Raw genomic sequence first — 24575 nt, forward strand, 5'->3', positions numbered from 1 at the left:
GTTTAATATTTAATTGGCTTTGATCTTTGTGCTTTGTTCACGATGATCTCGAAAGCATCTTCCAATCATTGTCGCCGGTAGTGTTTTGGTATAATTTTAATAAAACTTGATCAGAGTTAAAAGAAGTTTTGTTTATGAATGCATTTTTCTGAATACTAGGATCAACCTGGAACCGATAGTCAAACTTATTTTGAAAACAACAAAAATCATTCAATATTATATTTATATATTAAAGTAAAGTTGAACAAGATCTATAGCATTGTTCGCACTTGTATTAAGATTTGATTCACTCTAACAAATATTTTTTTCACGACAAAATTACTGCGATAAATTCACTATATATACGTTCGTCACATACAAGTCTAATAACGATTCCGTCACATTTTTGTTCAAAGTGCTTTGACAGATTAGGATGTTCTTTTAACTTTTTAACGTAAGCTTATTTTAGTATATACATATGCTATCCAACGTTTATCTTCGGTTTTATTAACCGTTTGATACTCTTCAGTAAAAGGAGTACATCGATCGTGATTTTTCATGAAATCCACCTGTTTACACTCCGGATCTTGGGCACATTTGTTCAAACAGTCATATTTGCTTCCATGAAATCCTAAATAATGTCTTCTCCAGCCAATGATGTTCGCCTTCCCGCCTGAAAATTTACCTGAAACAAGCAAAATTAAATAAATGACATCACCCAACCGAACAACCAAACAGTTTAAGACTACGATGTAAGCAAACATTTGCAAGACAAATTTATTTAAGAGCAGTGATTATGGATATGATTAGGTTAAAACATATGTTATTATCATTGTTAGTTTCTGTTATGAGCCCACAAGTTTCATACTGAAAATCAAATAGCTTCATAAGGGTGCCTTCGGCCAAAACATGGTTACCGCTTAAGAAGGACACACTAGGCATTTAATTAGACTAAAACTCTGTGCAACTGATACGAGGCAAGCGAAACATAAGCACTAGTCACTGTACACAGTTACACACACAGTGACCCTCTAATCAACGATCGAATGGTACGATCACACTTTCGAATAATTATACACACAGTGACTCTCTAATCAACGATCGAATGGTACGAACACTCTTTCGACTGTTATACACACAGTGACCCTCTAATCAACGATCGAATGGTACGAACACTCTTTCGAACAGTTACACACACAGTGACCCTCTAATTAACGATCGAATGGTACGAACACTCTTTCGAACAGTTACACACACAGTGATCCTCTAATTAACGATCGAATGGTACGAACACTCTTTCGACTGTTATACACACAGTGACCCTCTAATCAACGATCGAATGGTACGAACACTCTTTCGAACAGTTACACACACAGTGACCCTCTAATTAACGATCGAATGGTACGAACACTCTTTCGAACAGTTACACACACAGTGACCCTCTAATTAACGATCGAATGGTACGAACACTCTTTCGACTGTTATACACACAGAGACCCTCTAATCAACGATCGAATGGTACGAACACTCTTTCGAACAGTTACACACACAGTGACCCTCTAATTAACGATCGAATGGTACGAACACACTTTCGAACAGTTATACACACAGTGACCATCTAATCAACGATCGAATGGTACGAACACTCTTTCGACTGTTATACACACAGTGACCCTCTAATTAACGATCGAATGGTACGAACACTCTTTCGACTGTTATACACACAGTGACCCTCTAATCAACGATCGAATGGTACGAACACTCTTTCGAACAGTTACACACACAGTGACCCTCTAATTAACGATCGAATGGTACGAACACTCTTTCGAACAGTTACACACACAGTGACCCTCTAATCAACGATCGAATGGTACGATCACTCTTTCGACTGTTATACACACAGTGACTCTCTAATCAACGATCGAATGGTACGATCACTCTTTCGACTGTTATACACACAGTGATCCTCTAATCAACGATCGAATGGTACGATCACACTTTCGAACAGATATACACACAGTGATCCTCTAATCAACGATCGAATGGTACGATCACACTTTCGAACAGTTATACACACAGTGACCCTCTAATCAACGATCGAATGGTACGATCACACTTTCGAACAGTTATACACACAGTGATCCTCTAATCAACGATCGAATGGTACGATCACACTTTCGAACAGTTATACACACAGTGATCCTCTAATCAACGATCGAATGGTACGATCACACTTTCGAACAGTTATACACACAGTGACCCTCTAATCAACGATCGAATGGAACGAACACACTTTCGAACAGTTATACACACAGTGATCCTCTAATCAACGATCGAATGGTACGATCACACTTTCGAACAGTTATACACACAGTGATCCTCTAATCAACGATCGAATGGTACGATCACACTTTCGAACAGTTATACACACAGTGATCCTCTAATCAACGATCGAATGGTACGATCACACTTTCGAACAGTTATACACACAGTGACCCTCTAATCAACGATCGAATGGTACGAACACACTTTCGAATGTTATACACACAGTGATCCTCTAATCAACGATCGAATGGTACGAACACACTTTCGAACAGTTATACACACAGTGACCCTCTAATCAACGATCGAATGGTACGATCACTCTTTCGAACAGTTATACACACAGTGACCCTCTAATCAACGATCGAATGGTACGAACACACTTTCGAACAGTTATACACACAGTGATCCTCTAATCAACGATCGAATGGTACGAACACTCTTTCGAACAGTTATACACACACAGTGATCCTCTAATCAACGATCGAATGGTACGAACACACGTTCGAACAGTTATACACACAGTGACCCTCTAATCAACGATCGAATGGTACGATCACACTTTCGAACAGTTATACACACAGTGACCCTCTAATCAACGATCGAATGGTACGATCACACTTTCGAACAGTTATACACACAGTGACCCTCTAATCAACGATCGAATGGTACGATCACACTTTCGAACAGTTATACACACAGTGACCCTCTAATCAACGATCGAATGGTACGATCACACTTTCGAACAGTTATACACACAGTGACCCTCTAATCAACGATCGAATGGTACGATCACACTTTCGAACAGTTATTCACACAGTGACCCTCTAATCAACGATCGAATGGTACGAACACACTTTCGACTGTTATAAACACAGTGACCCTCTAATCAACGATCGAATGGTACGAACACGCTTTCGAACAGTTATACACACAGTGACCCTCTAATCAACGATCGAATGGTACGAACACACTTTCGAACAGTTATACACACAGTGACCCTCTAATCAACGATCGAATGGTACGAACACTCTTTCGACTGTTATACACACAGTGATCCCCTAATCAACGATCGAATGATACGATCACACTTTCGAACAGTTATACACACAGTGACCCTCTAATCAACGATCGAATGGTACGAACACACTTTCGACTGTTATACACACAGTGATCCTCTAATCAACGATCGAATGGTACGAACACACTTTCGAACAGTTATACACACAGTGACCCTCTAATCAACGATCGAATGGTATGAACACTCTTTCGAACAGTTACACACACAGTGACCCTCTAATCAACGATCGAAAGGTACGATCACACTTTCGAACAGTTATACACACAGTGACCCTCTAACCAACGATCGAATGGTACGATCACACTTTCGAACAGTTATACACACAGTGACCCTCTAATTAACGATCGAATGGTACGATCACACTTTCGAACAGTTATACACACAGTGACCCTCTAACCAACGATCGAATGGTACGATCACACTTTCGAACAGTTATACACACAGTGACCCTCTAATCAACGATCGAATGGTACGATCACACTTTCAAACAGTTATACACACAGTGACCCTCTAATCAACGATCGAATGGTACGAACACTCTTTCGAACAGTTATACACACAGTGACCCTCTAATTAACGATCGAATGGTACGAACACTCTTTCGACTGTTATACACACAGTGACCCTCTAATCAACGATCGAATGGTACGAACACTCTTTCGAATGTCTAAACACACTTGGACTATATAATCATCGACGGTATGGTAGGATCACGCTTTCGAATGTCTAAAACACACTTGGACTATATAATCAACGACCGTATGGTAGGATCACGCTTTCGAATAACTACAAAGACTGCAACCCCCAATCAGCGACCGTATGGTACGACTGCTCGTTTTAATTGGTTATAAAGAAGTAATGTTTTTTTACTGTTTTTTTTCGAAACAAATCGTTTCACTCGTCATTTAAGACACAGTTAATTTTAATTTGCAAATAACAATTTTAATTAATGACTTTGACTTCTTGCTCGTTCGATTTGTTTTAAAGGATGGCCCCATTGCATTATACTGTCATTCATTCCTGTCTATATTTTACCTAAATGTAGTAATAACTCTGGACCGACACATTTAAGCTTTTTTCGTTATTTCAAGGGCAAATATTTTGATGTTCCTGACCCGATATAGACTAAACGTCTGTTTGCTTAACAGCAAAAAAGTTACACTCCATGTAAGTTTAGTTACTTGGAATGTATTCTTTAATTTAATTTTACACATTGTTATAAGTTTGTTTGTATTCCTATCTCTTGATTTAATTTGTGTTTTTGGTGTTAATGTGGACTCCTCAACAGGGCGACGTCACATTTATTCAAGAGCAATCACTATCCAAACAAAACTTGCAAGTGCAGAACCGCACTATGTTTTTATACTTATTTTGTCTATACGTTATATATCAACGGCCCTTGAAGATCGACAGACGGAAACTGAAAGGTTGTACGCCAACGATGTAACGGGACCATTCATATGTTTTTGGAACATAACTCATAACATTATGTAGTTTAAGAATATCAATGATTCATTCAAAATAAACATGCATGTTCTCGTTATGAAAAAAAAAATATTGGTAAATATATGCAGCTATGTGCTTGTTATTTAAGCTGATTTATCGAAAGTCTGTAAAGTCGTTGCAGTTGAAAATCACCTTGACAACTGGCACCACATCACTGAAATGTTCAGTTCTCTTCAGCATATACAAATAAAAAAATAGGAGTTTTATTTTAAAATGCTTACAGTTGTTAATCCTAATAGTTAGGAGATTTTCTGAGCAATAGAAATTACAGGCACACACCAAATGGCCAAAAACTGACTTTGATAGATATTGCTTAGTGGCGTAATCTCCAGTCAAAATCACAGGCGCTTTGAATTAATCTGCCGCCTCTCTAACAAGATTTGAAACAACTGTTTCAGCTGCCCTTGTTTTATTTAAATATATTTTCGTTTTATTTACATATTTAACCATCTTAAGTTAACAACGATGCCGTTAACAACGTCGATAACTTTTACAAAGTTCTGAATAAAATGTTGAACAACATAAGCTGAATGAAACTTATAGACCTTATCAGAGCCAACACTGACTATATCTATAAATACATTAAATTGGAGCCACAGCGTTGTCCTTTGCGTTGAAAATGCCCCAACGCGTCTTCCATGTTCATGCCAATAATAATGCCAATGAGTTGAAAATAGACGTAAACAGTGAGTATGGTCTCTTGTATTTCTTTCCAGAGATTTATACGAGTGAATTTAAAAAGTCGGGAAATGTAATTCAACGTATGATTGACTCTGTATTGAGTTTAATGTAAAACAAATCTGAACAAAAATAAAATCTGATCGTCATAACGTTTTATTATATATTTTTAGAACTTAATGTTGCCAACGTAAAAATCTGCCCATAGATTGAAAGCTCGAAATATTGTAACGCTTACGTAGCTACATCGGTTACACTGGTTTTAAACATATGGCTTTTGTCCCTCAACGACATCTCGGGCCATTATTGGTCACTCGGGCCAATTATCACTAAACGGCCAGGCTACGCCGTGTATTAACCTCTAATTATTATAGGTCGGGTTTGTTGGGAAGAATTTTATCCTATGGATAAACCTTTTTGAATTTACACTAAAAAAAATAAACTTAATTGTGTTGAATTTGTGAAATGCAATGAGCTGCACTCGTCTGGTGATATTGTTAAGGCATTTTTTGTCATTAAGTTTGTGATTTTACAAGTATAAGTCGCATTGTTATGATCTACCAATTAAATAAGTATGGACATAGCCATATACATTGATGAAATTACATTGACGGTACTCTCAAGCAGATGTCTCCGTTTTTTAGATGGAGTAAATAAATGGATAAGGGCCTGATGATGTTGCTGTTAAAACAATAATGAGAAAAAATGTATCAATACTATCGGTTTCTGACTTTTGTCCTGTTGAGCATATGCAATGAAAGGCGAATTGTTGTATTTAAACTAGCTTGATGATGTTCGTGCCATCTTTTATTGTATTAGTGAACAAAAATAATATCAAAAAGACCAAAGATGCTTTTGTAGTCATCCTTTCCCATTGTTTAAATGAATGATATGCGTATAAAGAACATTTTAGTGGTGGATAGGGGGTACAACAAGGCCAGAATTGCATTACTAGCTGAATTGCCATTTGAAGTTAAGAGCCTCACCGACTGGATAAAGAATGATGCTTGTATCGTCAATCTCAGTCAAATCGTGTTTAAATGTGTAATATACACCTCTTGAATCATCTTCAATGTGTACGGATTCCGGTTTCCAACCATCAAAATTGCTGTGTCGGGCGTTTACACCAAGTCGAATATCGGATATCTGAAACGTTAAGTTTACTTTAATGTTTTCGTTGATTCTTTGCTTATACCAGTGATTTTAAAGTGTCAAAAACTACGCAATCAACCACTGGGGCCTCTTTTCTAACATGTTTTGTTTCTTTTTATTTCATTTCGATCTTCAAAGATGTTTTTCTTTATATCTTAAACACATCAAAGAAAGAAAGAAAGAAAAAACAACAACCCCAAAACACCAACATCGGTATCTTAAATAATTTTTGATTAAAGAAGACGTACCTCTCCGACATTAACAAACTGGCCCTCCGTAAGATCCTCATCACCAGCCTCAAACGCACCATGTAAGATGATTTTACCGCTGTTCCAGTTAGAACCGTACATGTACAAGTACACCTCCCCATCTGTGCCTGCAAACTTCCACCAACTGACGTCAGCAGTTTTAACAGTTATACGGTAATTTGCTCCTACAATGGAAAATATCATCGCATTATATGTATTAGCAAACTAATGTTTTAAAGGGGCTGCACTCCGTATGATGAAATAGCGAAAAAAAAAGAAGAAAATTGTCGAAAATTGACATAAACTTAGTATCGATGTGTACAATGCATTGAAACTTACTAACTGAAGTTCCACATAGTTTACAATGAATTTATTTTTCGCAGTGTTTTCGTATTTTTCCATTAAAAAAGATTACTAGGTATGTCTACCTAGTGAGTGATTGGATAGTCGATGTTATCACGTGATATTACCAAGTTAGGTATACCGCTTAAATATTCCAACTTAGGGTAAGATTAGGGTAATTGTCCTGAGATTCGTTACAGAAAAAAACCTTCTGGTGTTAAGTCCCTTTAAATGCTTGTTTTATTTGGACTTTAATTCTTTAACTAATATATTTATCAAAACATTTTGACAAATACATATATTACATACAACATAAAATTTTATAATATTTGGTGAATATTACATTAGTAATAACGTAAAACGAGATACCTGGCAAACAGTTGATTTGCTCTGACCAGTTACCATTTTCACAAGTAATCTGTCCTTTAAAACTTGGTATATTTTCATTAGAGCAGCTTTCATGAGTAACATTGTATGTGGCTCCATTTTGGTAAAACGCATCATTTCCATTATCAGTCGGTGCCCGACATTTTTCTGAAAATAGAAAAATAAAAAATGTAATGCTACAAGGCAGTAACCGCTACATTTCTATTATATTTGAGCCCGACATCCCTATAAAAAGTAACGGTAATTGACGTTACAAACTGAAATGTGTTACATGTATGAAGCAAGGTGGTTACCATTTTTATACGATTTATTTATATATGTGCAAACGGTCGAAGTGCAACATATATTGCAGTTTGGTCAAATTAAACATAGTTAAAATGGCTAACATACACACTGAATATTAAATGCAAACACACACAATCACACTCCAAGAAACAGCGTACACTGCATGTACACACTAAAATGAATAATTATCAAAACAGTTTTCGGTTACGACCACTTACCGTTTCGTAAAGATAAAAAGAAACCACTATGTCAACTGAAGATTGTTTTTAAAGCTAATCGGATGTATTTGTGTTTGTATCATAAATGATGTTGCCAGCATGATATAACGTCTTTAATTATAAAGTCCTATCTAGTGACGTTATTCTAATGGACACAAGTCCTGCAAGGTTTGTTATAATAATTCAATACAATGTATGTTACAACAGACTATGTCATTTAAAATGATACTGAGTCTTTTTAACAATGAAAAACAAACCATTTCCTTACCTTGTACAGTTTCTTTGACGGGATATAATGGTTTTATTCATAGTTTTCCTGATCATGACTAGTGTAAAAAAATCTGAATAAGGGCCATAATGGAAAATATCCAGTTTATTTCATGGTCAATGTTTTAAACATGCCTACATCAAAATGTTTCCAAGTATTAGTTATCGTTCATATTTTGAATTTTATGGAATATATCACATGCGAGTGTAGCACCGAACCCGACGTCGTGATATGTTTCGTAAAATATAAAATATGAACGACAACAAATTACATCTACATCATTATAACACGGACAACTCAGATATACATCAACATTTAAGCAAATTAAATTTATTAAACCAAGATGAACATGAAAGCCTAAAAAATAAATCCTCGTATTAACGCATGAGGACTCGCCTGTTTCGCAATGACTGCCTGAGAATTTATCCGGACAGCTACACTTGTTTGGGTAGGTACATGTCCCACCGTTTTGACATCCACCGTCACACAGAGCTGAAACATTTACGTGACGTCGTCAACGAGATTGAACATGAGAAGGAAACACTGACGTTTACATTTTCCAAGGTTTCGTGCCACATAGGCGGGCAATCATAGCTATTTTTATGTCGCAAGGTCATCTGTGTTTGTCATTGTTATTTGTCTCTTTATGTGTCTAATCTCATTACTATCCTTTTGCTTTCACTTTCAGTCTGCTGTTCGTAATCATACTGTAACTTTTTTAATCATACTTTCACTTCCATTTTCACTTACTTATAACGTAAATAACCTTAACGCTAACCTCTTGCATTTGCACGAGGCATCCGCGCACTCGTTAATAGAAATCTGAACAGTACAGACGTGTTTTGTTTTCTTCCAAAAACTTATTCTTTGCGTGGCTTTTATTCAGCGCGACATTTACGTACATATTTTTAAAAAGGTTATTCTAATTGAATTTTGATCATTGTTATAAGATTGTTTTGCAATTTTATCTTTTGGTTTACAATTCTTTTGCTGTGAACGGAAATACCTCAATCATTTTCGCAGAAGATACAATATATCATTCATACAGATATTACTAATTAAAAACATAAGATATGTATTGTTAATGTTAGGAAGCATACAAACTCGATTGAAAATCAAAAGATGTTCATTCATTATGCTGAACACGTTCTCATATTCGAATGCTAGTTATTAAAAAGCTTGCGACAGCGCACTGACTAATGTAAAGGCACTCGCGGCTTATTTTCCGCTGAACACGAAGCAAGTTAGCAGTTTATATTTGGTCTTCTAGCCATTTAGTCAGCATCGGTCTGCGCACGGCCTGCCGTCTTAAATGCCTAGAAGGCCATATCAAAATAAACACAAACGTTAACGAACTTATTCATCCTTAACAACCTTTTAGCTGTTGTGTGATAGTTAAATGCATGCTTCTTTTATATGCTCCTTTAAGCCAATGCTTGCCTTATCCCTTAGTTATGATACTGATTTGTCACGAACATCGAAATCTAGTTCATGACAACATCTACATCAAAGATTTACTGTAGTGCCCTTAACTGTATTTATCTAAACATTTGTTAAATTAGTCATTAATTATGCACGTCAAGAAAACTGCACTTTTTAAGACTCAATGCAAAATAAACTTTGCATGCTTGAGTATGTTCTTGATGCCATCTCCTTCTCAAAAAGGTCATAAAATAAAACACTTACCAATAAAATGGAATCTATGTGTTTAGAGGCACAAAATTCAATGCATTTAACAGGAGAGGAACATAGGCACAACATTATACAGAAAGATTAGACGTACATCAACATATAGGCCACTTTAATTTGTTAATCCAAGATAATCATAAAAGATAAAAGATAATTCATATAAGCGCATGAGGACTTGCCTGTTTGGCAATGATTGCCAGAGAATCCAAACGGACAGGTACACTTGTCTGGGGAGGTACATGTCCCACCGTTTTGACATCCACCGTCACACAAAGCTGTAAAATATATGTGACATCGACAACGAAATTATACATGAAAATGAAAAGATGACGTTTACTATTTACTACAAAAACAAAAATAAACAAAAGTGTGCTTATACAAAAAGCAGCTACATATGAACAGTGATATAAACTTTTTCAAATTCCTTCAACAAAATTAAGCAACGAAAATAACATAAATTGTGACGACTTACTAACTGAATTCGATATACATCGAAATATAAGTCACTTTAATTAGATGAATATGAAAGATAAAAAATGAGGCATATTGATGTATGAGGACTTGCCTGTTTCGCAACGACTGCCAGAGAATCCAACCGGACAAGTACACCTATTTGGAGCGGTACATGTCCCACCATTTTGACATCCATCGCCACAGAGAGCTGAAAAATATACGTCACGTCATCAACGAAATTATACATCAGAAGGAAAAAGTGACGTTTACTTTTTACGAGGTTTTGTGCCTCATAGGCAGGCAATTACAGTTAGTTTTACTTGCTTTTTCAATAGGTTCTTTCATTTTAGTTTTAAACATTGTCATGAGTTCGTTTTGAAATTATATCTTTTGGTTAACATTTCTTTTGTTGTGAATGAGAATACATCAACTTATTTCCACAGAAGATGTCACATATCATTCATACAGATGACAAACTTAAAACATAAGATACCCATTGTTAATGTTTTAAAACATGCAAAATCGATTGAAAATAAAATCAAAAGATGTTTATTGATTACGTTGAAAATGTTTCCGTATTTTACGTTGAGCGCGAAGAAAGTTAGCATTAGTTACATCCTTCTTCTATATATTCCGTTAATCCAATGCATACTTACACATCTATCACTTTTAATGAGTTGTCACGAACTTCGAAACATTAACATCAATGATTTACCATGAGGCCTTTAACTGTACTTATTATATCAGTTAATACATAAGTCATCAACTGTGGATGAAAATCGAAGGGGATTTTGTAAGCCTCGATGTGAAGTAACTTTCCATGCTTGAGTATGTTCTATATGCCACCAATTTACCTCTCGTAAAAATATAACACTGAATAATGCAATGGAAACTATTCTTTTAGCGGCACAAAGCTCAATGCACTTCACTTAACAGGAGAGGAACAATGTCACAATATTATACAGACAGATCAGATATACATCATCATATAAGCCACTTTAATTTGTTAAACCAAGATGAAAACGTAAGATAAAAATATATATAAGTGCATTTATAGGACTTGCCTGTTTCGCAATGACTACCAGAGAATTCATTCGGACAGCTACACTTGTTTGGGGATGAACATGTCCCTCCGTTTTGACATCCACCGTCACAAAGAGCTGAAACATATATGTGACGTCATCAACGAAATATAACATGAGGAGGTTAAAGTGACGTTTACATTTTTCGAGGTTTAGTGCCTCATAGGCAGACATTCATAGCTATTTTTCCATAGTCTCATTTTTTTCTTTAAATTGAATTTTAAACATTGTTATAAGTTTTGTATGCAATTATTTGTTTCAGTTAAAGATGCACTCTTATTCCCAAATAAGATTACCAAATTTAATAAAGTTGTTTTAATTTATCGAAAAGGATGAATAAATGTCGAAAACAAATATTTTTATGAAGGATATCGAGTTTAATTTGAAAGAAATTAGCATAAAACACAGTATTTCTACCTTATGAGACTATAGTAGATCACAGTAAATCTTTTAGCATTCACCAATCATTTAATATGTTTTGCGCTTTCTGCTATTAAATAAACGGTTACGATCTTGGTATAAGTAATTAATATTTTCAATAAATTCATTATTTAGTAAGTAGTTAAACGTATATCAGTCAAAATTGATGTTTGTTATACATGTGTATGCATTGATTTTGAATAAGAGTGTTTCTTTAAAATTGCCTTTGTTGAGAACGTGAATACCTCAACTCTATTTCGCAGACAACGTCACATATTATTCACACAGATTGGAAACTAAAACGTTAGATATGCATTGTAAATGTTCGGAAACAAAAAAGATGCGCATTAATTATGTTAGAAATGTTCTAATATTGGACTGCTAGTACTTGGGTTTTATCAATTGAGTTATATTAAAGCTCTCCAATACGTATTGAGTTATATATAGGCATCAGCAGCGCATTTACCGTTGATCATGAAGAAAGATAGCAATTAATTTTGGTGTTCTAAACAATTAGCCATCACTTGGCTGCGCCAGGCATGTCGTCTGAAATGACTTGAAGACCAAAAAAAACCCACCAAGTATTACGTACTGCTACATTTTAATATCCATTTAGCTGCTGTAAAAAAGTTAAATTTAGTCTTTCTCCGTTGTGCTCCGTTAATCCAATGCTTGCTTAAACAATTATTTCTAAAACTGAGTTACCACGAACAACAAAATGCAATACATGACATCAACGATTTATTATTAGGCCGTTAACTGTATTTATTTTAACAATTGCATGAGGACTTGCCTGTTTCGCAATGACTACCAGAGAATCCTTTCGGACAGCTGCACCTGTTTGGGGAGGTACATGTCCCACCGTTTTGACATCCACCGTCACAAAGAGCTGGAACATATACCTAACGTCATCAACGATACTATATTTCTTGAGGGAAAACGTTTAACGTCACAATATTACACAGACAGATTAGATATACATAAAAAATATTCCCCTTTAATTTGTTAAACTATGATAAAAATAAAAGAAAAATCAATGAGGCATATTATCGAATAAGGACTTGCCTGTTTCGCAACGACTACCAGAGAATCCTGTCGGACAGCTGCACCTGTTTGGGGAGGTACATGTCCCACCGTTTTGACATCCACCGTCACAAACAGCTGAAAAATGTACTTCGTGTCATCAACGATACTTGTTCAGAAACAAAACGTTCAGTGAAGAAGACGTTATAGAAGAAGAACAACGTCACAATATAACACAGACAAATCAGATATACATCAAAGATAACTAAGCCACTTAAATTTGTTAAACTATGATAAAAAAATATAAAAAATGAGGCCTTCTGACGCATGAGGACTTGCCTGTTTCGCAACGACTGCCAGAGAATCCATCCGGACAGCTACACTTGTTTGGGGAGGTACATGTCCCACCGTTTTGACATCCACCGTCACACAGAGCTGAAAGAAATATATGACGTCATCATCGAAATTGAACTTGAGGAGAAAAAAGTGACGTTTACATTTAACTAGACCTCGTGCATTTTAAGCAGGGAAATATAGTTTTTTTACATAATTTAAAAAATATTCAAATTAAATTTTAAATATTGTTATAAGTTTGTTTTGTAATCCAATCACTTGTTGACTATAACGAAAGAATAGTTTTTTTTATTTGTTCCGAAAAACGGCAATGCATAAAATGAAATTACTTATAACCAAAAACCAATTCATATCAACATTGAAGATATCTTGAATAAGCAACGAAATTACTATGAAAGTTTATACAAGGTACAATTTAACAGTGATATTAACTGTTTTGAAGTTCCTGCAACAAAATTAAGCAACGAAGAGAAAATAAATTGTGAAGGTTTACTTACTGAATTGCGATATACATCAATAGGTGATTAAAAAGGATAAAAACTATGCCTATGTATGCATGAGAGCTTGCCTGTTTCGCAACGACTGCCAGAAAATCCATACGGACAGCTGCACCTGTTTGGAGAGATACATGTCCCACCGTTTTGACATTGCCCGGGACAAAGAGCTGAAAAATAAATTTGATGTAGACATTGAACATGAGAAGGAAAAATATGGTTAACATTTAATGAGGTTTCGTACCTCATAAGCAGGCAATGAAAGCTATATTTTTTCATATTTTCAAAAAAGATATTTTCATTTCAATTTAAACCTTATAGATTTGTTTGTAATCCAGTATCTCGGTAAATATTTGTTTTTGTTGTTGTTGAATAAGTGAATATTTGAACATGACACCGTCACATAACACTAATGTACATTACTCACTAAAAGAATAATTATGCATTGTAAACGTTGGGAAACATACAATATCGATTAAATAACTAAACTAACATTGATTATGCTGAAAATGTATTCATAACTAAACACTAGTATCCGTACATTACTATGATAATAGAAGTGTTTCCATTCACTTACGTGTTTCGCATTGCAGCCCCTTCGTGAACCGTGAACATTTACACGTCTCATCTCGAATACATGTACCTCCGTTCTGACACTCACACTTTGCTTGAAATAGAAATGTACAAATTTCAAAGAGCCACTTTGTTAGACTCTGATTGTTTATGTTCACGATACCGTTCATTGATTAATTCCTCTCAAAATCGTTTTATTTCCTATTCTATATCACGGCTTGGCTTCTTTGACCAGGAAATATATGATTAATTCCAAATAAGTTATTTCATCTAGATGTTTACTAGTAAAACATGTATTTAACAAACTTAACAGATAAGTGCATATGATATTTTCTTAGATACACGAAAAACCCCTAAAATATTGCGAATCGAACTTGATAGGATCACGCTCATCACTTGTTTAAATAAGGATCATAGTGACCTTGACCTTTGACATTAAAATCTACAGTAGCCATTTAATGACCATGACCAATGAAATACCGAGTTTCTAACAAGGTATTCAAAAGTTCATCGATCTGAGTCGAAAATGCAACGACGAAAAAAGGACGCGGACGCCTTAACTTGACAAAGTTATGCCTATGTGTCTGACATGCTTCACAAGCGAATTAAAGTTCGAGGGACGCTGGTATCATTCACCCTTGGATACCGGACAAGTGTCACCGGTCATATGACCAGTGCTGAAACTATATCTCATACTCTATATACGATGAATCAAGCTTAAAACGAGTCATTTAAAGGCATTAATCCTTAGTTTGTAATTTATGAAATGGCATTTCAAATTGACAATTAACGGAGCAAGGAAAGAAGTATTTCAACTCTGTAAAAGGACGAGATTTAAAAGTTCATAACTTTGATTTCCATTATTCACGTTATTGCACGTCACATATTACTTCTAGCGTGAACTCCTTTGAATTGAGGTAGATTATGATGTCGGTATGTGTTACTTAGAAACTTACTTATTTTTACATGGAATTATTATTAAGTTTATACCTGGTCGACATTTGGGAAACGTTCCATTGTTACCTAACGACCATACACTACCCCTTCTGTTATCTTCAAACCACTTTCCCCGGTCACATTTAAACATCCGCCTTTTTGGTTCGTATGTTACACCGTTCGCTCCAATTTCACAGTTAAACATGACTGATTCTCCGTGATCGATCGCATCTATGGTCGAAGCAGTGATGAACTTCGATCTGTACTTAAGAGTCATCCCTTGTTCAATAAAACTGTTTAATTTACAGTTAACTGAAAAATAAGAATATGTTTAGCCTAACAATTTATGCAAGCGTTTCGTACTATTAATTTTATTTTTACACTTATTATGATGATGAAATTTTAGTTCCTCATCTTTTTTGCAAAATTCACAACTTAAGTTTTTGTATTTACACGTTAAAGAGTTGACTTGAACAAATAAATATAAGTCATACTTGGTTTGCACTTGGCCTGCCTTCCATTGCACACCAAGGCAGGGATGTTCCTGTCACATGAACAACTGTACCTCTCGTATAATAGGCTGTCAGCGTGAACGTAATCCTCATTGCACTGAAATGATTGGCCGTTATCTGTGACCTCGCCATTTGGTACAGTCTTGCACTCGTCCGGAATTGTAACGGGAGTATCGGAAGTTTCTACTGTTGAAAGAATTAATCAACTTTCGCTTATATATGCAGATAAATTTCACTTATCATATATTCAACAGCTGTCGTTTTTATAACATTAGTTTGATATAATGTATTATCTTATTTATCGAAACGTTTAAGTGTGTTTAATGTATTTCCTTATCCTTATAAACTCCTTACAGCCAATAACGTTTTCACTTACCATTGTCACAATCAAGTGTATAATCTGAGATCACACCCCCTGTACAATTAACTATCGTACTAAGTGGTCTTGTTGGCGGACTTATTTCTTCTCCATAATTATCGTAATCGAGGTAGTAACCCTCGTAGTAATCCTTACATTCCTTCTCAGCTAAAATTTGTCTACCATGATGAATCTACAATAAAAAACAATAACTATTCAACAAACGCTATAAACGACCAACTATATTATAAGACTGATTGAGTGTGGGCCTTTTGGCAGTTTGTCTCGGTATTCAATCGGTCGTATACACGTATAATGTTGCGAGTTGTTTGAAAGAAAACTATCTCTATAACAAAACATGCGAGGGTAAATGAGTGAAGATTGAGATTTCACAATTTGTTGTTATATTGGGGACCAGGCATTCAAACAATTACAGTGAACTTGTTTATAAATACCGAAGTGTTTTCGTGAAATTGGAGCCTGGTCCTTCTTTGAAGTATACATGGTACTATTGCTATAACGTGGCATTTTGTCATTACTGTTCCAATCATAACAGAAACATATCACGAAACTGTGAATACGAAATGATATTTCATAAGTTAATTGTTGTTTATTCTGGTCATGGACCTTTATTTAGATCGTAGATGTATTCTTCTTAGTTATGATAAAAGTCTTTAAATTTCAGAACAAATTCTGTCTTAAGACGAGGAAAAGCATCCGATTCGAAAATGACACGACGGAACTAACTAAATACGTACATTGCAGACCTGTTTTTAGAATAAAACACATCCTCTTACCTGCACTCCCTCTTTCAATTCCTCGCCGGAGAGTGTCACAAATTGTACATCGGTGGACTCAGGTATGGTACAGTTAAGCTCGCCTATATAAAACACGTTCTGTTTTTAGCCAAAATTTTAGTATACTTAATTAAATAAATATCAGATAAACCTATTATACCTTGTGTATGATCTTAGTGATTTGTGAGACTTATAATTGTTATTTTTAAATAAAGAGCTAGAGTGCGTTAATGAATACACTTGGATATTTTGCATTCCGATTTATTGAATTATTTTAGCTTACCATGATCATTATCAATAGGTGATGTGGTCTGTGCACTTGGAACAGTGCTTCTTTCATTAACAGGTGACCGCGATTGAGTTTTGTTGTTGTCTGTTTGACTTCCTATCACTGCTGTTGTATCTGCTTCTGTTGTATCTGCTCTTGTTGTATCTGCTGCTGTTGTATCTGCTCTTGTTGTATCTGCTCGTGTTGTATCTGCTGATTTTGTATCTGCTGCTGCTGTATCTGTCGTTGTTGTATCTGCTCGTGTTGTATCTGCTCTTGTTGTATCTGCTGCTGTTGTATCTGCTCTTGTTGTATCTGCTCGTGTTGTATCTGCTCTTGTTGTATCTGCTGCTGTTGTATCTGCTCTTGTTGTATCTGCTCGTGTTGTATCTGCTGATTTTGTATCTGCTGCTGCTGTATCTGTCGTTGTTGTATCTGCTCGTGTTGTATCTGCTCTTGTTGTATCTGCTGCTGTTGTATCTGCTCTTGTTGTATCTGCTCGTGTTGTATCTGCTCTTGTTGTATCTGCTGCTGTTGTATCTGCTCTTGTTGTATCTGCTCGTGTTGTATCTGCTCTTGTTGTATCTGCTGCTGCTGTATCTGTCGTTGTATCTGCTGCTGTTGTATCTGCTCTTGTTGTATCTGCTGCTGTTGTATCTGCTCTTGTTGTATCTGCTCGTGTTGTATCTGCTGATTTTGTATCTGCTGCTGCTGTATCTGTCGTTGTTGTATCTGCTCGTGTTGTATCTGCTGCTGTTGTTTCTACTGATGTTGTATCAGCTGCTGCTGATAAACTTGATTTCGCTGTAGGTATAACGTTCTCTTGTTGATCCCTTCTGTCTTGTGATAGTTCACATGTTCTGTTACCTATCGTACCGTTTTTGCATATCAAAGTGAAACTTGCGTCATTGCCTTCCACACTGCTTTGGGGGCTGTATCCTTTATGGCAAGTAACTGTAATCTGTTAAGATAACCTGTCATTTGTAGTAGGTGACTCACAAATATGTTAATTTTGGATACCTGGTGACCACATATTAGTTTGGTATCTTTAAATGTTTTTTTTTGTGTTTATAACAAGAACATATGATACTTTTACCGAAAATTATATCAAATACCTCGGTTGAAATACAGAGCAAAATTATGCAAACTGTTATAACTTTATGAATGATGTACTTTCAGTCTTTTATTTTACATCCTAGTATATAATGGAAACAAATACATTTTTAAGATGATACTAAAATTGTATAAGGTCACCAGACATCCACATTCAGAAATATGTCTAATGTAGCTTTCAAAGAAAAGTATGTGTCGACCGGATACCTCAATCAATAATTGCAGTCATAATTGTGACTTATGATAAATGCAACAAGTTTTGATACGGTCAATGTTACACCTTTGTGCCAATTATAATAACTTAACATGTGTCACATAAGGAGCTAAACAGTAGAAAATCATTCATGATCATTTTGTTAATTTACGTTTTCTCCGTCCTTCAGCTTATCCGTATTCGCATCATTTGAGCGTGTGATGTTCGCATTTGAAATATCTGGGATAGCACATCCTGAAAGTTGTTATACAACGCAAATAGTAAATGAAAATATGAATGGAATTATTATAATACCGCTTAATCCAGGTAGGAGAAATGTTAAAAATAAAACAATAATAGTCTAAGTATTTTCAGGTGGAAAACAACCCTTTAAACAAAAAATTACCTGCACCAGAACCTTATCAACAACATATGAAAACAATATTTTCATTCAGAGAATAACAAAGATGTTATATGTAACTCTGCAAATCGATCCTTTAACTTTCACACGTTTTACTTAATGAGTAAAAGCTATAAAAGTTTGAATAATCATCTGGCTGATAAAATGCAGAGAAAAAGACACGGAAACAGAACATTTCTAGAAACTTACTCTCAACGCAATGGTACATTTTGTCGAACCGCCCTTTCAGGCAATTTATTTTCAAATAAGAATCCTTATCGTTTCCCATTTGATCAAAGTTTAAATTGAAGAACTTTATTGTGCAGTCGAGATAAAGAGAATGATTTCAAGTATGAAGCAATATGATATTTCCAACATTAAAAAATTCCAAACCAAATCGATAATTACGGTGGCTTAGAGGTAAGTGTTCTTAATTTTATCGTTAAAACAACTTACGTATCTCTTTAAAACGATTTAGTAACTCGTTAAAACGACTTTATAACTCAATATAACTGCATACGGTCGTTTTATAATAATTTTCTATGTTACTTTTAAAACGATTATAGTAGTTGGAGTTAACTGATTCAGAATATATGCAAAAAGCCATTAAAACCACGGATCACATGTGAACTTTTCTGCTCATCTTTTGGAGAAAATCGCCACACTTTCCCTTTCGTATCAATGTGATTGGAGTAGAATGGGTGTCCCTTTCCATAGGGAATATTTGAACAATACAGTTATAAAGGTACGATCTTTTTTAACTTTCACATTATTCTAACGCCAACAAGCAGTAAAAATACGACAAGTTTTAACCAGCGAAAAGTTATATGTTGATAGTCACGCATCAAATTTTATTTCTGATTTCGAGATGAAAGCAAATGCCATTTTGGGGAAACCAAAACTAACATTTACGCTCGAGCGTACTGGAGAATGCCCATGCACGCCTCTGAAAGTCTAGATATCAAGAGCATGTACAGTACCTGGTTCACAAATCGGGAATGATTCTCTTGGTGTCCAGGCACCATTCAAGCATGAACTGACATCGGAGGACACTGTTGTACTAGTTCCGTTTTCACACTCGACACGGACCTGTTTTATACCAAAAACATATATTACAGTTACAAGGGTGTTTAGACTAAATGAAACAACGTTTTGCATTACTTCGGGACACAGGAGTGTACATTTTTTATTGGCATTGGTAAGTAAGTATTTGTTTGTTCTTTTTCACGAACTATTAAGAACCCGAGTCACAAAAATGTGAATTGTGAGTTTCTGATGACCCCGATATCAATTTGGTATCATTTGAAAGAGTTTTGTGTGCAGAAAAAGAACATGTAAAACAAAAATAACAAATACGATTTATGAACTTTTAAAGTTTAACAGATATTTCATTTGGTTTACATTCCAGTAGAAATAAGTGGCATATTTACAAAATGAAATGTATTATGTATTGGTGTGTTCTTACATTTTAGTAATCAGCAAGCAAGTACCTCCCATATGGTACACAACTTGTATGGAGTTACCTGGTTTAACAATTAACGTTAACGTTAATGGGGCTATCAAAAAGAAACGAGCTTATTTGTGCGGATTTCTATAGAACCGTCAACACTTTCAGCAAGTCTCTAGACTCCTACATATCCTAGAAATACATCCTTGGATACAGCCCACAAACATTGTTGTCATGAACTATTTCAGCGATAATGACTATGACTTGTCCAGACCAATGGGCATGTTTTTCTCTCAGTACTTATTTTTTTCTGTTGTTTTGATAATATGATCTTTATAATCGAGGATAAGTTGTGTTTTACATTTGTAATTCTATTAAAATGAAGAATGAAGGTTTCTGCATACTTAACATAAAATCCATTATGGATGAACAAAACGTATCTATATGTCCGTCTGTCTGTATTTTAATATGTTTATTTTATGTATTACAGCATTGTTTGAAATGTTAGTAACAATATATCTTTTCAGTAAGGTTTCAATCACCTTATATAAAATGAACGGATATGAATGCACTGTACTGTATAATCGCTGGTGTATTTCTACAACATACCTCGTCATCATGTAAGACAGTACTGTCTCCGGTAAATGCTTCTCCGTTGACATAATATGAGGCGTATGGATCGTCTGGAAGCGAACAGTTCAACGCTGAAAAGGGGATTTTATCGAAAATAAAGAAATTTCAAATGATTTTGATTTAATGAATATCGGTGAATTTATTTTAATTTTTGTCTGCTTTTTAAACATGTTGGTGGTTTATTAATAATAATACGTGCCAAAAAATTAAATTTGCAATTGGAAGCAAAATGTTTAATTATGCGCTCACGTTGTTTTAATGAAAATCATAAATTCCAATATAATGGCTGAGTTGAGTGCGGTTACTTTTAAATAAATGCTTTTTAAAAAGTCCAGACACATATTCAATACTCCATTATTATCCATTGTTACCGATAGCGATTTCTTTTATCAAATTGGTATTTATGTCAAGCCCGTTTTCACCATCCAATGTTAGTTAAAATGCCACAACGTCGTGAGGAGCTGTGCAATCTATCTGGTAATTAAACTTGGTCCTCATATAATGACCTTGGATATTAATATATAGTAAATATGGTTAACCTGGTTAAAGTTTCATAACACATGTGCTCTAGTTTGTTATTAAACGAATTCGCATGTTAACTACTCAATTTAAGCCATGTTTTCAAGATTCATCAGGAAAAAATATGATTAAAATTCATGAATATTAGACCGAATATAATGTCTTTAGTGTGTTCCAAAGATCTTCTTAAAAATTGCCACAGTCACCAACCCTTTGACCCCATGTTACCCACTTTCACAAACGGTGGATTTTTCATCATGAGGAACAGAATGATAAAGTTTGAAAATTATCTGATTAATACCTACCAATATATGGTCCCTAACATAATATAAAAGTAACGGACGATCGAACAGAAGGACAACGCTTAAACAATTTTCCCGTCCCGGAACAACAGCTACACAAACGCTGTGAAGTATATGTGATGAAATAATTTTTAAGTACAATATCTTCAATATGAGTGCTACTTGAATGCGGTCGTTTAAGTGGAATACTTGGGAACCAGGACACGCATTACATTTACAAGAAAGCGTCTTGCTTACGCTCTTTACTGTCAGCAATCAGTTGAAATACAATATTTAAAAATGAGTCGAAACATTTTTACAAATTAGACATATTGACTCAAGAGGGCCATGCTGGTTCTAGATCGCTAACCTGTAAAACGGTCTAAACTGGTGAAATTTCCATCAAGTAATATTTCAAACCATGTTATAAAATAAAACAGAGATAAGTCATGCTTTGTTTTTCCATCATATAACTTTGAATTAGGGTGTTGTACTTGTATTCAATATTTAGAACTTAAAAAATCCCATTGCAAACCAGTTTTAAAGAGAAGAGTTCCTTATATGAACGAATAAAATACTTTGGTTGTTTAAACTACATTTCAGTTTTTTTTCTTCAAAATTTCAGTAAATGTTGTTAATAAAAACCGCCAATATTCATAAGATGCACTGCTAAAGCAAACTTCAAACTTTCATAGAAAGGTGCCTCGCCTTGTGGTACCATTCTCGTAAACAGGAGTAGAGCGGTGATGATTTAAGTACAATAAGATTTAAGATTGCCAAACCTCTGACGACGTTATACCTTCTTAGGTTATTTGGAGGCATTACAATGGATTGAACTAAAATTTCATCAAACCTCGTATATTTATAAAAATACACACTAGGTTTCCTGTGTCCATATGTCCAACAAAAAATAAATCCCTTACCTTGTTCAGTTTTGGTTAATAAAACACTCAATACAAATAGGGTTAAAACGCGCACAAATAACATTTCCATCAGTTACAAGTTCACCAAAAGCATTTGGCTATTTTAGGGTTAACAATGCCTTTATAGATGCATCGACTGTGTAGGCCGACCAAGAAAAATATTTGGTTCAGACGTTAGATAACCTAGATCTTAAATGACATAAACATAACAAGTGGACGACAAGGGCATAGTTTGTTCAGATAAAGTGTATCTTAAACATCTGGGTTAATCATCGTGATGCTTGTTTAATCTTGATTATTTAATGATTAGGTACTGTGGTTTGCAATTTGACTAGCAAGCTGACAAGTTGATGGCACACCTAACTAATACTCAAGCACCGCCCGCATAGTTACAGTTCTTTTCTTACATATACGCTCCGAGTTGTCTTTTTATGCGCTGTTTGAAGAATTACTAAACTAAGTTTGGAAACTATTCTTTAAGTTATTGCTTTTTTCGTAATTATTCAAAGATTATGAAACTACAACTAAAATACAATACATATGTTCAAACGCATCACTTTTTTGTAAGTAGTTGATGTTTGTTAGTATTTTTTTATTGTTTAAAATGTTAAGTGCATCTAATCATGCAAGGAAGACAAGTCTTTTCTGCACAATTTAGTTTTTATACATCATGTAGGTTACACGGATATTTAGTTCCCCCATTTTGGTTATCGCTCCAAAACATGAATCTCATTACCTTCCAAATCCTATTTCAATGTAGTTTTCATGAACATCAAAGTTCCAACATGTCTTCCTCAGCTTAATTTCTGACCAGCGTATAATTAGGGATAAAGCGATAATCGATAAATGTCGAAAGCCAACCGTTTACTTGTAATATTTTTATATCACTTATATTTGAACATTTTCACGAAATCTTTCCTTTGTAAAATGATTGAATGGCTTGACAAAATATTTCAGATGATCGATTATGGTTAAAAAGACTGATTTTTCAAACCCGATGAAATAATTAATTTTGGAATGGAAAATGTTACTTTGCTCTACATTTTATACTTACGGTGGTAATTCAAATATAAGCCATTGATTTTAAGTGACTGGTCACTTAGATAAAAACATCTCCATTTTCTCACAAATGAGTCAAATGCATCCAACGCTTGCAACAACGCCCGTTTCCTACGTTACAAATATTTATGTGGCAAGCAGTAAAGTCTCGGAAAAATACCAAATTCAAAATCGTAATTTCAAATCATTAACAACAACAACAACAACAAAACCAACAACAAAAACAACAACAAGAACAACAATTAATGTGAGTTTAGCTTGCAGAATGGTCAGTACATATCTGTTAGTTTAGCTTGTTGAATGGTCAATGTATAACCGGAAGTTAAGCTTAGAAAGGTCAGTGATTAGGAAGTTAGGATTCTGGAACGGTCAGTATTAATATTCAAAATGTCCATACAATTAAATTAAAGAAAAACAACTTATGTAAGATTGCTTTTGCCTATCGAATTATTTACATGAAGAGTCGGTTTCCGATTCTAGTAATTCGAAGTGGTTTTGTGATATGGTAAGTGCGTTACTTCAATTTGTGTCACAAATGGCCCAGATATGTGCCGTTACGAACTTATTCATAAATAAAATGTT

General features: G+C 34.9%; 1 protein-coding gene across 1 annotated transcript; it reads right to left on the minus strand.

Moving 5' to 3' along the window:
- Positions 1-209: 209 nt before the first annotated feature.
- LOC128222972 (uncharacterized) lies at positions 210-23059 on the minus strand. Its single transcript, XM_052932169.1, has 22 exons — positions 22935-23059; positions 21188-21282; positions 20112-20220; positions 18904-18986; positions 17441-18386; positions 17158-17240; positions 16379-16553; positions 15985-16188; positions 15545-15802; positions 14559-14648; positions 14056-14151; positions 13473-13568; positions 13176-13271; positions 12904-12999; positions 11673-11768; positions 10721-10816; positions 10335-10430; positions 8863-8958; positions 7678-7842; positions 6967-7151; positions 6553-6712; positions 210-664 (listed from the first exon to the last, which is right to left on the minus strand). Exons 1-22 carry the CDS (start codon positions 23002-23004, stop codon positions 429-431), a joined length of 3627 nt encoding a protein of 1208 aa, XP_052788129.1. The 5' UTR covers positions 23005-23059; the 3' UTR covers positions 210-428.
- Between the last annotated feature and the right edge of the window lie 1516 nt (positions 23060-24575).

Source organism: Mya arenaria, chromosome 17, assembly GCF_026914265.1.
Source record: "Mya arenaria isolate MELC-2E11 chromosome 17, ASM2691426v1".
Classification (NCBI taxonomy): Eukaryota; Metazoa; Mollusca; class Bivalvia; order Myida; family Myidae; genus Mya; species Mya arenaria.